This window comes from Ischnura elegans, chromosome 1, assembly GCF_921293095.1.
Source record: "Ischnura elegans chromosome 1, ioIscEleg1.1, whole genome shotgun sequence".
Lineage (NCBI taxonomy): Eukaryota > Metazoa > Arthropoda > Insecta > Odonata > Coenagrionidae > Ischnura > Ischnura elegans.
This window is the reverse complement of record NC_060246.1, coordinates 130757337-130771320: the sequence shown is the minus strand read 5'-3', so window position 1 is coordinate 130771320 and position 13984 is coordinate 130757337. Positions and strand designations below refer to the sequence as shown.

General features: G+C 35.1%; 1 protein-coding gene across 2 annotated transcripts in view; it reads left to right on the top strand.

Moving 5' to 3' along the window:
• The window catches only part of LOC124169810 (coiled-coil domain-containing protein 40), a 28402-nt gene extending 19944 nt beyond the window's left edge, over positions 1–8458 (top strand). For both annotated transcript variants that reach the window (XM_046548592.1, XM_046548583.1), the window contains 5 exons: positions 241–449; positions 520–735; positions 4494–4706; positions 6020–6178; positions 7774–8458. In XM_046548592.1, the coding sequence (XP_046404548.1) occupies positions 241–449; positions 520–735; positions 4494–4706; positions 6020–6178; positions 7774–8007 (1031 nt within the window). In that variant the 3' untranslated portion in view covers positions 8008–8458. The remainder of the gene's footprint in view (positions 1–240; positions 450–519; positions 736–4493; positions 4707–6019; positions 6179–7773) is intronic.
• The last annotated feature ends 5526 nt before the right edge of the window (positions 8459–13984 follow it).

The window sequence follows — 13984 nt, the reverse complement described above, 5'->3', positions numbered from 1 at the left end:
AAGGAATAGATTCCTTCCTCATGGCTCTAATTCCAATTTAAATGTTCACCTTTCATTTCCCATTAGTATTATTCATTAATGGTCATATTTTTCCAGGATAATACTAATCACTAATGGAATGTCAGATTTACATGATATATTCTGTGCAATGCTTCAATAATTAAAATGTTCTGTATTGGTGTGAGTAGTTACCAATGAGAAAATGTTATCAATGAGATGAATAACTTCTGATTGTTCCAGAAATCCTACTACTGTGTCAGAAAAAAATGAAGCTAAAAAATGAGATAGAAAATTGTATGAAGGAAGACAGTAGAATACAAAGACTCATAAAAAACCATCAGCATAAATTGTGTCAGCTAAATCTGAAAATCAGCACAAAAAAAGAAGACAAAGAGTCAATGGGAAAAAATAATTTATTGCTACAAACTGATTTCGTAAACTCTCTCAAGGTACGTAAAATACCATTATTACAACATTGGAATGATAAGGTTCAGTTTCAGCATTAATTTACATTTCCAGGATGCCGAATCAGAGTTCTTACAACTACAAACACAATTAAAGGAATTGGAAAATAAACGAGAGGAGTTAAAAGAAGATCTCTTGTCGGCACAGCGTACTTCTCTTTCATGGGAAAAGAAAATACAAATGGTAGTGGAAGCTAAACAAACATTGAGTAAGGAAAACAGCTCCGATGGAGATATCCATAAAATGAAGGGAGAAATTCATAGGATGCAGGTATGTACAAGCATTTGAACTTCTTATAGACATAGCAGTGCATAACTTAAAGGTAAATGGAGTCCACCCTTTTTATTGGTGACGGCCAAAATGTAACTCCAAAAACAGGTGTCCTGTATTTATTTCGCCAACCACTAAATGTCTAAGCATGAAAAATAATATACACGCACTGATTAAATCACTAGACACAACTAAACTGAATGACTGCTTAGCTTGCTGGCACAGATCTTAATGAAAGATCCTCAGCATTAAGGCCAGCATAGCTTTGTAAGGGAAGAAGAGTCAAGGTAATGGGCTGCATGCCATCGATTGGAGCAGTGTTGAGAGCTCGCCAAGGCTGCGTATCAGGCTGATCAACATTATGCTGAAGCTAGGGAGAGATCATGCCATTAACTAGTCTGTTTCCTAGCAGTATTGTTCACAACTACAAGTTAGTTGGCATCCGTTCGCTCCTTCCCTCCACCACCGACCTCTGCTGATGATTGATTTATTTTATTTCTGTCTTCTATCCATTCTGCTCCCATGCAAATTCAGGTATGTAATCATGAAGTTAAATAAAACCAAAATAGCATCCTACCTGGGAAATTCTCTTTGTCTTTGGAAATTCAGAAACCCGTAAACCAAACTTTAAATATAACAAGAGTGCAAAAGTTACACCTTCACATACTGATTTACGTTGTGTCCATGCAAGATCTTGAAGAGCAAAAAAAAATTGAGCAACACTGATAACAGGGAGAAAGATCAAGATACTAGGACATGGACTAGGGCAACCTCGCCAACAAAAATATCTGCGGCCTCAACCACTTGTATATAAGAACCATGCAACTATGGCTGCATGATTTGAAAATTCATGATCATGGGTTAATTGCCTTCATATGAGATTTATATTTATTTTTTCTGGGTGTCGTGGATGGCTCGATTGCTCCGCATGCTCATGGAGCTGCATCCGTCTAAACTGGTTTTCATGCTACTTTGTGCAAAGCTACTGTCTGGAATATTATTTCTACCATTGCACAGCGATTTAACACTTCGTATCAATTCCGGACGATACTATTGTGATCATGTCATATCACATCGTGAGACATGCAGCCAAGGATGAGTGGTTTTTGGAAACGAGAGATTGATTGAACGAAAGATTGTTGTGCAATATTTCATTCACATAATTGTATAGAAGTACGAAATTTAACACAAGTGCAGATCTAATTCCTTGGTGAAATTGCTACGCTACAAAATAATACTTACAATTAAAGGTGAATATGGGAAATGAGGAGTTTCACCCTTCACCTTCATATATAATGCCATATAGCGAGTGGCTTTCTGTGTATTATGAGGTCTCGTTAGACCGAGTTTCCACTGTAATTAAAATTTCTCACATGAAGAATCAGGTTTTATATTTCCTTTTTTATATGTTACTATGAATGACTAAGTCGTTTCAGTCTTTAAAAAAAATTGTATGAAAAGTTATTAACATCTCTTGCAGCAACTCCATTTCAGTTACAGACATACTGTTTGGGTCATTCCACCTCAATTCAACAAACATATGACCAATCGGGTCTTAAAAATTTTGATGAAAATTTCTATATGGATGGTATCCCCAAACTACATACTTCAAGACGGTTATGCAACAGCAAATATTTTGAGCGATTTCGCACTTCTGAATTTTTTCATAAGTTTGCTGAAAATTGACTTGACTCATATGATTCCTTCTTTCTTTTGACCAAATTGCCATATAGCTATCATTAATGGCAAATGTTAAAGCTAAGACATGCTTATGACATTATACATCTAAATACATGTATGATTAAATGCCCTTTCCTAATATCGTTATATTTAAAGGCCGAAAAAATTGTAAATTAACCTATCTAAAACAATCCATCACAAAATTCGCCAAAACTGTAAAACAATTAGCTTTAAAATAAACCAAAAATAATGGCTCTGTAACAATTTTTAGGAGAGAATGAAGTAATAATATGATTCAATGCACTTTTTTGCAATAATTTGAAAAATTCAAATGCATATACTAAATAAATGTTTTTCCACAAAATGGTGTTAGATTATTTAGATTGAGATGAATGTGCAGCCATACAGAAATTTTCATTACAGTCTGTAAACTCTAAATACTTATTGAGTTGATGCGGAATGAGTACATATATTCTCAGCATTATCCTTTCCCTCTCTTCTCCTCAAATCTCTCTCATGATGATGTCACAACTTTATCAGTGGATGGCACCTTTTACAATGAGGTCATTCACTCAGACTCAAAATCATAACTCATTGATTTGTGGATTACAATTTAATGCTATTCAGAGTTGGGTAGATAGAGGGAAAATATATGTTGTGAAGAAAAATTTCTCCTCCAGTCATCAATTCACATGCATGTTAAAAGTAAGAAAATGTGAAGGCTGCCGGTCATTTTGGTAATTGTGTAAGGCTTTACTTGAGGCAGCTGAATTTCCCCAGAACAAAATGCCATAGGATAAGTGAGTGTGTATTTTAGCAAAATACAGCTTTTTCATATTTCTACTCATATTTCATATGAGTAGAAATAACATCATACAGCCATAATTTGAAAATCATTCACATTTATGAACTAATGGCGAAACGACAGTGGTAAGAAAAGCACATAATTCCACAAGAATAGCGACGCAGAATAATATAAAAATGTCTGGTGGAATCTCTAATATACATATTGTATTCATCAGGTTATCAGACCATAAAGTGAAATTCATAAATGTTATATTGTGTTTTTCTACATAATTGGATTTTAAACTGGAAACAATGCCCCTCACACACATCATTTGCCGTGGTGTAGTAGTTAGCATATAGAGCTGCGGATGCTTAGGTTATACGTTCGATTCTCCACGGATTTATTTTTTTTTCTTTCTGCCACAAGGATAAAGTACTTGTATTATGCTTTGTATCCTCACCAGTGCTTGCAGTTGTTCATTTTTTTCTATTTACGGGAAAATTTGTTATCAGTATTTAAGCTCTTATAAAGACTCGCTGAATTTCACCAGTAGGCTATATATTCATGTTGGAATGAGCAGTGTAGCATGTGTAGTACGCTGTTCAGCTGCCTTTGATGCTCCAACAGAAGCAACTTACATTGTCTGAGTATCTTTGATGGCATTCCTTACCTATTCTTCCCTAAAATCTTACCTTACCTTATATAAGCCCCTTAGCTTACGATAATCAGCTTATCAATGTTTTCTGTAAGAAAAGGATGACTCTCTTACTTTGTGCTATCTGGGCTATGTAGAAGGCTAAGGAAGAGAAGAGAAGCAGCAACCAACGTGGCATGAGTTTGTGACGTCATCAACTTGTTTGCGAAGGGTTAAGGCCATTTATTTTTCATTATGAATAACTGGAGTAATAGGCAGCAGATAAAAAAATGGAAAAATGTAGGTCTTTTCATTTTTCAAGCTCTACTAAAATCGACAGTTGATTAAAATCGGTGAACAGGCCCATGAATTTCATTTACAAGTGAGAGGCAGCATTAAAAAATTTTTCATCAAATTTTAATCTCCCATGAATGATATTGCAAATTTGGGTTGGGGCATTCAACCCCAATCTTCAAAAGCTATGATTCCAAAATTATGAGAAAATTCTAATTTCCTGTTAGCTGGCAGTCTTGCAACATTACCATTAAATTTATGACACCGCCAATACATACTTATATCATGCAATGGATTTTATAGTACCAAAAAACTTATCATATATATTTTTATTTTTCATGCTATACTGTGTTTCCTAATTAGGTACGCTTGGGTCAACTCTGTCAAGTTCAAGACAGATTAGCCAGTGATTTGGAAAAATGTGTGGCAAGAAGAGAAGCTATTACATACGCAGCTAGAATAAGAGAAAAGAAAGCAGTAGCTGGTGCAACCACATCAGCAAGTCAAATTCAGTCTCAGACATCTAAGAAACGTAAAACTGAAGAACTTCAGCGACACCTAAAATTGTTGACGCTGGTAAGATATCGTTAAATATATATTCTGCCCCGAAGAAATCCAGTCAAAAATAAGCCATGAAATTGATTGTCGTAGGGTTTGATGTATATATGTATCTTCATATCTTCCCCAGTGAAATTAAATATATATCATTAGCACTTCTATTTTTTCAATCAAAATTCTGTCCCAAGTCCAAATATACTTATACAGTAGACTCTCGTCAATACAAACAACGTTATCATGAAGCTCTCATAATTAAGAAGCAAATCGTTGGTCTCAACAAAAAGGCAAATTCAATCTATAGTACATATTGATGACATTATTACGAAATTACAAACCTCAGTCCCAATCCCAGCAGTTACAAAATGAACTTTATTACAAAGTTCCACGAATAAGCAACGGCATTAAGGTTGATAAACACTATGCTATGTTATCATCATTAATCTATGTTTAAGTTCCCTTCATACACTGTGCATAAGAGTGTCAACTGTCGTTCTTTCTTCAGTAGGATATACTTAAGTATGCATACAACATCATATAATAAGCTTCATTCCTGTGGAATTATGGTGACCCACTCATTAACGCTCATAAATTGGACTTCCAGTTAGTCCTCTTCCTAAGCACATTCGATTTACACACTTTTAGAGATACTAACATTCGAAAAAATTCAAGCTCACCCGAAATTTCGAATTTGGCACCTTTGGAGTTGGCCGATCCAACACGAGCTATACAGAGTCACTACACCTGGTTGGAACTGATTCCAGGCTCTTAAACTAAAAGAGTTAATAGTCCAATATTCCTTAAAAGAGAGGAGAACTATGCGAAAATGTTATTTTCAAGACTAAAAAATGACAAAAATATTTCAATACTCATACGAGACAGGCTTTTAATGGGTTTAATGCAGAGGTCCACTATCCACAAATAGTGAGCCATAGAAACTGGCAAGCCCTTTTCCGTTGCAGTTTTTTCATCTATAAAACTGTGGTAAGCATTAAAATATTTGATGACAAATGATTTACCTGGCAAGGATTATTATTTTTAATTTTTGAGGCCCATTTTCCCCTGGTATTATGAGCTTATTATCTTAACCCCAGCAAAGAACAAGGCCGAGCCATATAACTTTATTTTTTGGTAATAAAATAGCATTATCCTTTATAATTTCACTACCTTCCCCCATTTCACCCTCATTTTAGATCAACATGCTCCTCCGCTGGTGTACTAAAATTGATATATAGGTACTCGTGCTGAAGTAAAAGCTATAACTTTAAATAAGGTCATGATTAATTATTCCCTTATTCTTTCAACTAGGGCTAAACTTCATTTTCCATCCTCAGGAGCTGAAATCGATTGATCAGCAAATATCAGCAAGTGAAGAGCAGATGATGGAACTTCATAAGAAACTAATAGAGAGGCAAGACAGAGCATCCAAGATGAAAAAGGCCATCGATGAGATTATAACGGATATTGCTGAAAAAAGAATGCAAAAATTACAAGTTAGTTCTAAATTATTTGGTCCAAGCATTTTTTTCCAACAGCACATATTATTCCACCATTGGAAAGCACTGGAAACCACAACTTCTCTGTAAAGTAGCCAGTAGTACAAGAATTTCCCGACGACATCACGACTCCCTCAGCGCACACTGTGCGTGTTGGAGTCATGAGTGGTGGAAGTCGGACTCCATGCACGCACAACTCCTTCCATGTACATTTTTGTTGTGAGGCTCATTGAGGCCCATGCTGGGACGTATCCCGGTACGCCCTCCAGCCTGAAATATTTGGTGTCCTCCAGTAGACACACCCTGCATAGTGCTGGCGCCCTCTGGCCATGGCCGTCCACCACCCTAAGAAGGGGTCCAGCACGGGCCTGGGCTCATCGTATGTTTGGTACAAAGGGAGCACGTGGCACTTTTTGCGGGTAGACCACTATTTACTTTTTCACGATGCTTGAAAGATTCTCCTGATTCATTTTCTGGGTATCACTCTAAAGAATCTCATACGACCCTTATCCTAATTCTCTCTCTGCAGCAAATTTATGAAAGTAATACGAGACAAAAATGAAAATTTGATGTAACATAATCGACAAAGATTAATCAGGGAAATTAATTATGAATCGTTAACGTGATCATGTAATTTCTGACACATTATTTTGTTGCAGCAGAATTTTTTTAAACTGCCACCATCTCCAAGCACCGGAGACAGAATGGATTTTCCATCTTCCATGAAAGATAATACATATTGGCAGAAATGGTTCCTAAGTTATATCACCTGTTAAGCATTGTGACTATGCAATACGTGATTGATTTTAAATCAATTTTTCAAATTGTGATCTAGGAAATGTTACATTTTAAATATTCGTTCAGAAATACCCCCCTCACCACCTTCCCCTTTATTCCACGCCCCGCTTCCCCCTCCCCTCAACACAGAAATACTTTGCTGAGTCACACTGTGCGAGCGGCTCTCTGGAGTGTGTTGTGAGTGGTGAGGCAGATCTACAATAAGAGTCGTGTATGCCATCACTAATCCCAACTGATGATTTTTTCACCTCTGTTCTTCAAATAATTACTATTAGAATCACTTTCACCACATGTAGTGTTAGGAGTTGCTTTAGCCTACACCACATCCTAGGGATTCCATATTTTTTGTCAGTAGAATTAAATCTGTTTCCATGAAATCCTCTAGCTAGTCTCCCTCTTCTCAAACCTTGTGAATGCAATAGAAAACCTATCTCCTTTCTAAATTTCCTATATTTTTAGGGAGCTCGAGCAAGATGTTGTACACCTCCACTGCTCCCTTGTGAGATTATTTGACATTATCCTTATACACCAAACTTTCTTCCCCCATATGCCATGTCTCTGGCTAATTCCCTATGTCATACACATCTTCCATAAATTCTCTCCACTACTTGTTAACGTCCTCTTATATTTTTCCTAATTTTTAGCAGGGCCTGTCCTCTTTTGCCACCCAATATCTAACACTAAATTGATAAAATTTGCATGTGTGCTAATGTGCTGGTTCAAAATATTTTAAATTAAAATGGTAAACAGTAAAAATAAACTAGTTAAACTAACACTTTTTTACTTTCACACAGAATCTGGAAAGCCTTGTACGAAGCCAAAAGCTGGTTCGAAAGTATCAAGACATGAAAGCAGGGAAATACAAGCCACATTGTACAAGTGAGGCCCAACTGCAAACAGAAACTCAAGCACTACTGAAAACAAAGGAAGATATTCAAGACGTGATTCAAAAACTAAAAACTGATTTTCCTTCTCATACACTAAGCCTATCAAGGATTGAACATACATTGGAAGTATCAGCTTTATAAAAACTAGATATTAAATGCAAGGATATGAGATAAAATACTGCAAAGGAAGAAGCATATGATCATGCAGAAAAAGAAAGCATGACATGAAAGATTCCATTTAAATTTGAGTCCAAAGGCCAAGAAGGTTTAAATGTAGGACATCATCATCACTAACTGACATAAAATGTTATCTAATCCAAGCACTATTTCATCTGTGACATAAGATTCAAAAGGATGCCTTAAACAGTCAATTTAAAGCATGTATGTATGTATTAAAAAGTGATCATGTATGTGCTTTCACACTTAATAATAATAATTTAGTCAGCCCTCTAATGGCTGATGTAATCCTTAGAAATCCCATACCTTCACAATACACATTGATTGATATAGGTGTGATGTTGAAGCCAATTGAAATGTATGCATTAAAAATTATGTCAGCTAATTTGTAGGCATATAAATCATAAGTATCATATTGAAATCTATTTTATTCAATCCCTAAATGTCATTCTAACTCATCATATGATACTGTACCTAGTAAATATGAATACGCTCTATGCTCATGACCTCAAAATTAACATTCAAGCCATATGTAAAGACAAGTGATAATCAGCCGTACACATTACGGGGGTGAACATTAAAAAGGACCTTGTTCACTTATTTTGGGAGGGTAATTAAAAAAATAACACAATGCATTTCATATAAGTGCAGAACTCTTTAAAATACGAGAATTTTGAAAATCATGAATGAACTCACAAGCAGGTAATTGCCACTTTTTCTCCATTGTGTTCAGTTCCTACGCAATTGCCGTTATTATGGTAATCATCAACAGAGTAATACATATTTTTCAGTAATAGCCTCTTTAATTTACACTTAAACAAATTGATGTTGTTCACATTTTTTATACATGTAGGTAGTTTGTTAAACAGTTTGATGCCCATTTCCTTTGGGCCCATTTTAGCTACCTTAGTGCGTACAAAATTGTAATGCAAGTCACTTTGTGACTCGTGGGGTAATTATGAAAAACACTATTCATGACGAAATTATTAAAGTTATTTTTTACATACATAATAGTAAATAAAATATACACACAAGGAATCGGTAGAATTTGCAATTCCTTGAAGATTGGTCTGCTGGGAGACCTATAACCTTTGTTAGCAATTATTCTCATTGCACGTTTCTGGAGACGAAAAATTCTTAAAGCGTGATGGCTAGAGCCCCAGAAGATTATGCTGTAAGTAACATGAGGGTAAAAGCCCCCATAATATAAACTTAGCAATGTAGTCTTTCCCACTGTGGGACTAAGCTGTCTCAGCAAGTAGCAGGTAGAATTTAATTTACTGCTGATGTAATTGATATGGTCGTCCCAAGTCATTTTATAATTCAGAGTTATACCTAGAAATTTACATGTATTAACTAGCTCAATTGATTTACCTTCCAGTCTTACTAGCATGCTTTCCATTGGTTGGCCACTAGACTTAAAATGAATTAGTTTGCTTTTATTTGGGTTTACAATCAAGTAGTTGTCATGGGCCCAATTGCTAATCAAATTACAAACTAACTGAGCATCACGGTTCAAAGATTGTTCAGAGTTAGTTGAAACGATAACAGTGGTATCTTCCGCATACAGTACTGGTGAGATATTGTCCTTAACAGATATAGAAAGAGGTAAGTCGTTAACATATAATAGAAACAAAAGTGGCTCCAAGGTTGAACCTTGTGGAACACCCACTCGTGAATTACATGCAGTAGATGTATACTTGACTCCATCAATTGTAATAGTTACCACCTGGGATCTATTGTGTAAATATGATTTTATCCATTGAAGTGAGATGCCCCTAATGCCCAATCTATGAAGTTTAAGCAAAAAATGGTCATGATTGACAAGGTCAAATGCCTTAGAAAAATCATAAAATAGAGCCATTGTTTTATTTTTCTTGTCAATTGAATGATGTATTTTGTCAATAGCTTGTGTGATAGCAGTAACTGTAGACTTTCCTTTTGTGAACCCATGCTGATTGCAAGAGAGAGGACGGTGTTTTTCCAGAAATGACACAATTCGTGTGTATACTATTTTTTCAAATATTTTAGCAAAGGAGTTTTGCAAGGCAATAGGCCTATAGCTATCAAAGTCCTCAGAACTACCTTTGTTTTTATACAAGGGTACAATCTTAAATAGTTTAAGGGAAGCTGGGAAAATCCCAAGTCTAAGGGATTCATTAATTAGATATAGAAGTGGAGACTTAATCATATCATAGCTGAGGAACATAATTTTGCCAGGGATCTCATCTACATCTGAGCTTAAACTGCATTGACAAGAACTTGCTACAACTGATTTTAATTCTAATTCATTAGAGGGCAACATAAACATGGAAGATGGATTGAAATCTGCAGAGGTAGAGCAAGAACTTTTAATTGAGGTGTCAGGGCACAAATTAAAATGCTTATTAAAAACATCAGCCAGATCAGAATAACAGTTACGCTTGTCATTGGAAGTAGCTAGGATGCTAGGTAAAACGGAGGTTTTATCCTTTTTTCTGGCACTAATAATAATTCTCCAGGCAGCCTTGGTTTTGTTCGTAGCTTTAGATAAATTTTCATCATTATAGGTTCTTTTGGTAATAGAGAAAAGATGTCTGTACTGCTTTTTCAAAAGTTTGTAACGTTCCTTGCTTTTAATGCCGCCAGATACTTTAGTTTCACATGCTAAGTTTTTTAAATATGCTGAATAGAATTTAATATTGTCAGTGATCCAGGACTTTTTCTTTCTGAATGAATGGATTTTTCTTGTTTCATTGGGAAATGAAATATTAAATTGCTATGACCAGTTCTAAGTTGAATACAATAACAAGAGGTTAGTGTTGCAATATGTAGTATAGTTTTTATTCAATCTCAATTCAACAATTGACTGCATACGACCCTAACAGAGTCAGAGATTTAGCTTAACTTTGTATGAGGACAAAAATCACCACACAAATCCTGGAGATAGTTTTAAGGAGTAAAGAGGTTTCACTAGATATAACAATTTTAATTTTTTTTCTTCACATTTTTGCCAAATATCTGTATCTCCACTAGTTTTCATACCTATCAATTGTACCTCTACTAATTAAAATACGGTGAAAGGGCTTACAACATTTTTTTCAGCTAACTCTTACATTAAGATAAGTACTTGAAATTAAATTCATTTTATAACTATAAGTCATGTTTTTGCCACATTTTTCCATTTAAAATACTTTCTTCAAACATGACCACCTAAAAATTGGCTAAACAATTTCAAGCAATACATTTTTACAAATGTAGGTACTCAAATAACTATTTCAGCCAAAAGTCCAAGGACATTCATTAAGACTTTTTAATGCCATATTGATACACCTTTTTAATGGCAAGAACTTTTTTTAAATTAGTACAAAAATTATGCCTGCAAAATTAAAGCAAGAGCTCATCTGGATATATATACTGATGAAAATACCTTATAAGAGTCAGTTCAAGTATAGTAAAAACCCGATAAAAGATTTATCAAAGGGACAAAATTTTAAACACTAAATGAGAACCTGCTTGAGGTTTTTCAGTCTGCAGTGATTGCAACAGCTTTCTATAAATAAAAAATAAAATTTGAAGTCACTAAAAGCTGTCACATGCAGAAGAGTCATTCATTAAATATGCTCAACCCAGAAGTCAGAAAACACTTTCCAAAAAACAGCTAAAAATTGATAAATTAAATTAAATATGCTAAATAATTTGACGATATATTTTAAAGAGTTTTATCATTGCAACTAACTTAAAAACATTCCCACTGGGAAAGTTGATGTAGATGGTTATAAATATTAATAATTACATTTTTCGAAATGTTCCTCGGCGAGGTAAATATCATAAAAAACCCTAGGGTGGGCAGTATCAGAACACACAATAAAGAATAGAAACTAACACTCACTAAATAACTAAATTTTCGGTGGCATTACCACCTTCCTCGGAGTTAGGTTTTAACCTAACTCCGAGGAGTTAACAGGAGTTAAACAAGGTTTTAACCTAACTCCGAGGAAGGTGGTAATGCCACCGAAAATTTAGTTATTTAGTGAGTGTTAGTTTCTATTCTTTATTGTGTGTTCTGATACTGCCCACCCTAGGGTTTTTTATAATAATTACATTTTTATGTATTTCTCAGTGGTCTTCATGGGGTTTTATGGTTATATTCTGTAAAGTGAGATGTAGATAACTATGCTAGGGGCTTTTACCTACTGCTATCCATGAAAATATGGTTACATAATTATGTGTTATCAAGAGCATGCAATATCTTTTATGTTCAACTACTAAATTTATCAGCATCTTCAAGCTAAACCTTGTGCCCCGTCTATGTACTGAAAACTAACAATAGTGTTTATCAAAACTGATGTTTCCATAATGATCTGAATGAAGCAACATGAAAAAATGTTGTATCTGGTAAAAATCTTGAGGGAAAAAGTTTTTCAATGGAGAATGAGGAAAAATAGAGAATGCATAAATGCTACCTAATTACAAATAAAATTTACTTTGTTCTGTTTGCACTAACTCATGTGATAGCGGCAAAATCTATCTATTTATATAAAAGAAAGTCGAAAATCATGTTAGTTAGAACACTTATAACTCGAGAACGGCTGCACAGATTTTAGTGACATTAGGCTCTTTGGATTCGTCTCAGCCCCGGATAACATATAGGACATTTAAAAAATAGGAAAAGTTCACAAAAAAAATTAAACTTTATCTTAGAGATATGTTTTTAGGAGTTGATTGTTAAGACGGTCAAAAAAATGAGATTTTTTTTGTTTTTACTAATGTATTGACTGATCTTTTTAACAATATTAAAAAAATTTAAATGTTCAAACACGTTAAAAATATTAAAGTAATATTAAAATAGTATTAAAATAATTGAATTAGAGGTAAGCTCAGCTCGAATTGAGTTGTCCACAAACACATAACTACCGTGTGTGTAAACAAATCTCCGAGCAATTGTTGATTATCAGTAATGTCCGTGTACTCTGCATGAATTCAAATCTTTCAACTCTGTAATAAACAAAGACGAAGTCACCAACTAATCTATCTGAATATTTAAAGTCTTGGACGCACCTGGCTTACCACGGCATGATTTACAGCTAAAGGTAGGCTCTGTGTTCATGATGTTTCGAAACCTAAACCAACCAAAACTATCCAACGGAACGTGTTTGGTTATTAAAAAAACTGATAATGAAAGTGATTCACGCCACTATACTCAAAGGAAAATTCAAAGATGAGGAAGTTCTCAATCCGAAGATTCCATGATCCCAACTTTTATGCCCTTTTGAGCTTAAACGTTTTCAATTTCCAATTCGTGTTGCATTCGTGATAACGATTAACAAATCGCATGGTCAGTCTTTCAGTTTTTGTGATGTTTGTTCTCATATGTCAGTGAAAACCTATGATTTTCTCATGGTAAATAATATGCGGTATGTTTACGAGTCGGTAAACCATCCGCTGTATTTCTTCCTTCGCTTCAAGGGCGCAGCTAGGAATTAAGGATAGGCGCAGCTAATACTGGTGGGTCTGTAGGGTATAGAAAACTCGCCAAGGTAAGCGAGAGGTGTGGGGGCCCTCCCCAGACATTTTTTAGGATAAAAGGTTCAAAATGGTAGGTTTTGCGGCTGTGTGAACAGTTAAATATGTTGTGACTCATCCGTCCCCCTAATATTAATAACCAAATGTTTTATAAAAAGATTCTCTGAGAATTTGGGGGGTCTTTAACCCCCAAAAACCCCCCTCACTGCGTCCCTGCTTCGCTTCGCTATTTTTATTTAGCTTCATTCGCTTTATCTTGTGCCTGATAACAAAACAAAAACTGCTGTTTATCAGAAGGCCCTAGACGCAAGACATTAAACCCGAATGTGTAGGGCACACCGTGGTGCGTTTATGCATGCAGCACGTTTACGCAGTGCATTTTTTCCAAACAGAGCTACAATAACTGGCGCGCCTAAAGTCATTTGATACGAATGCT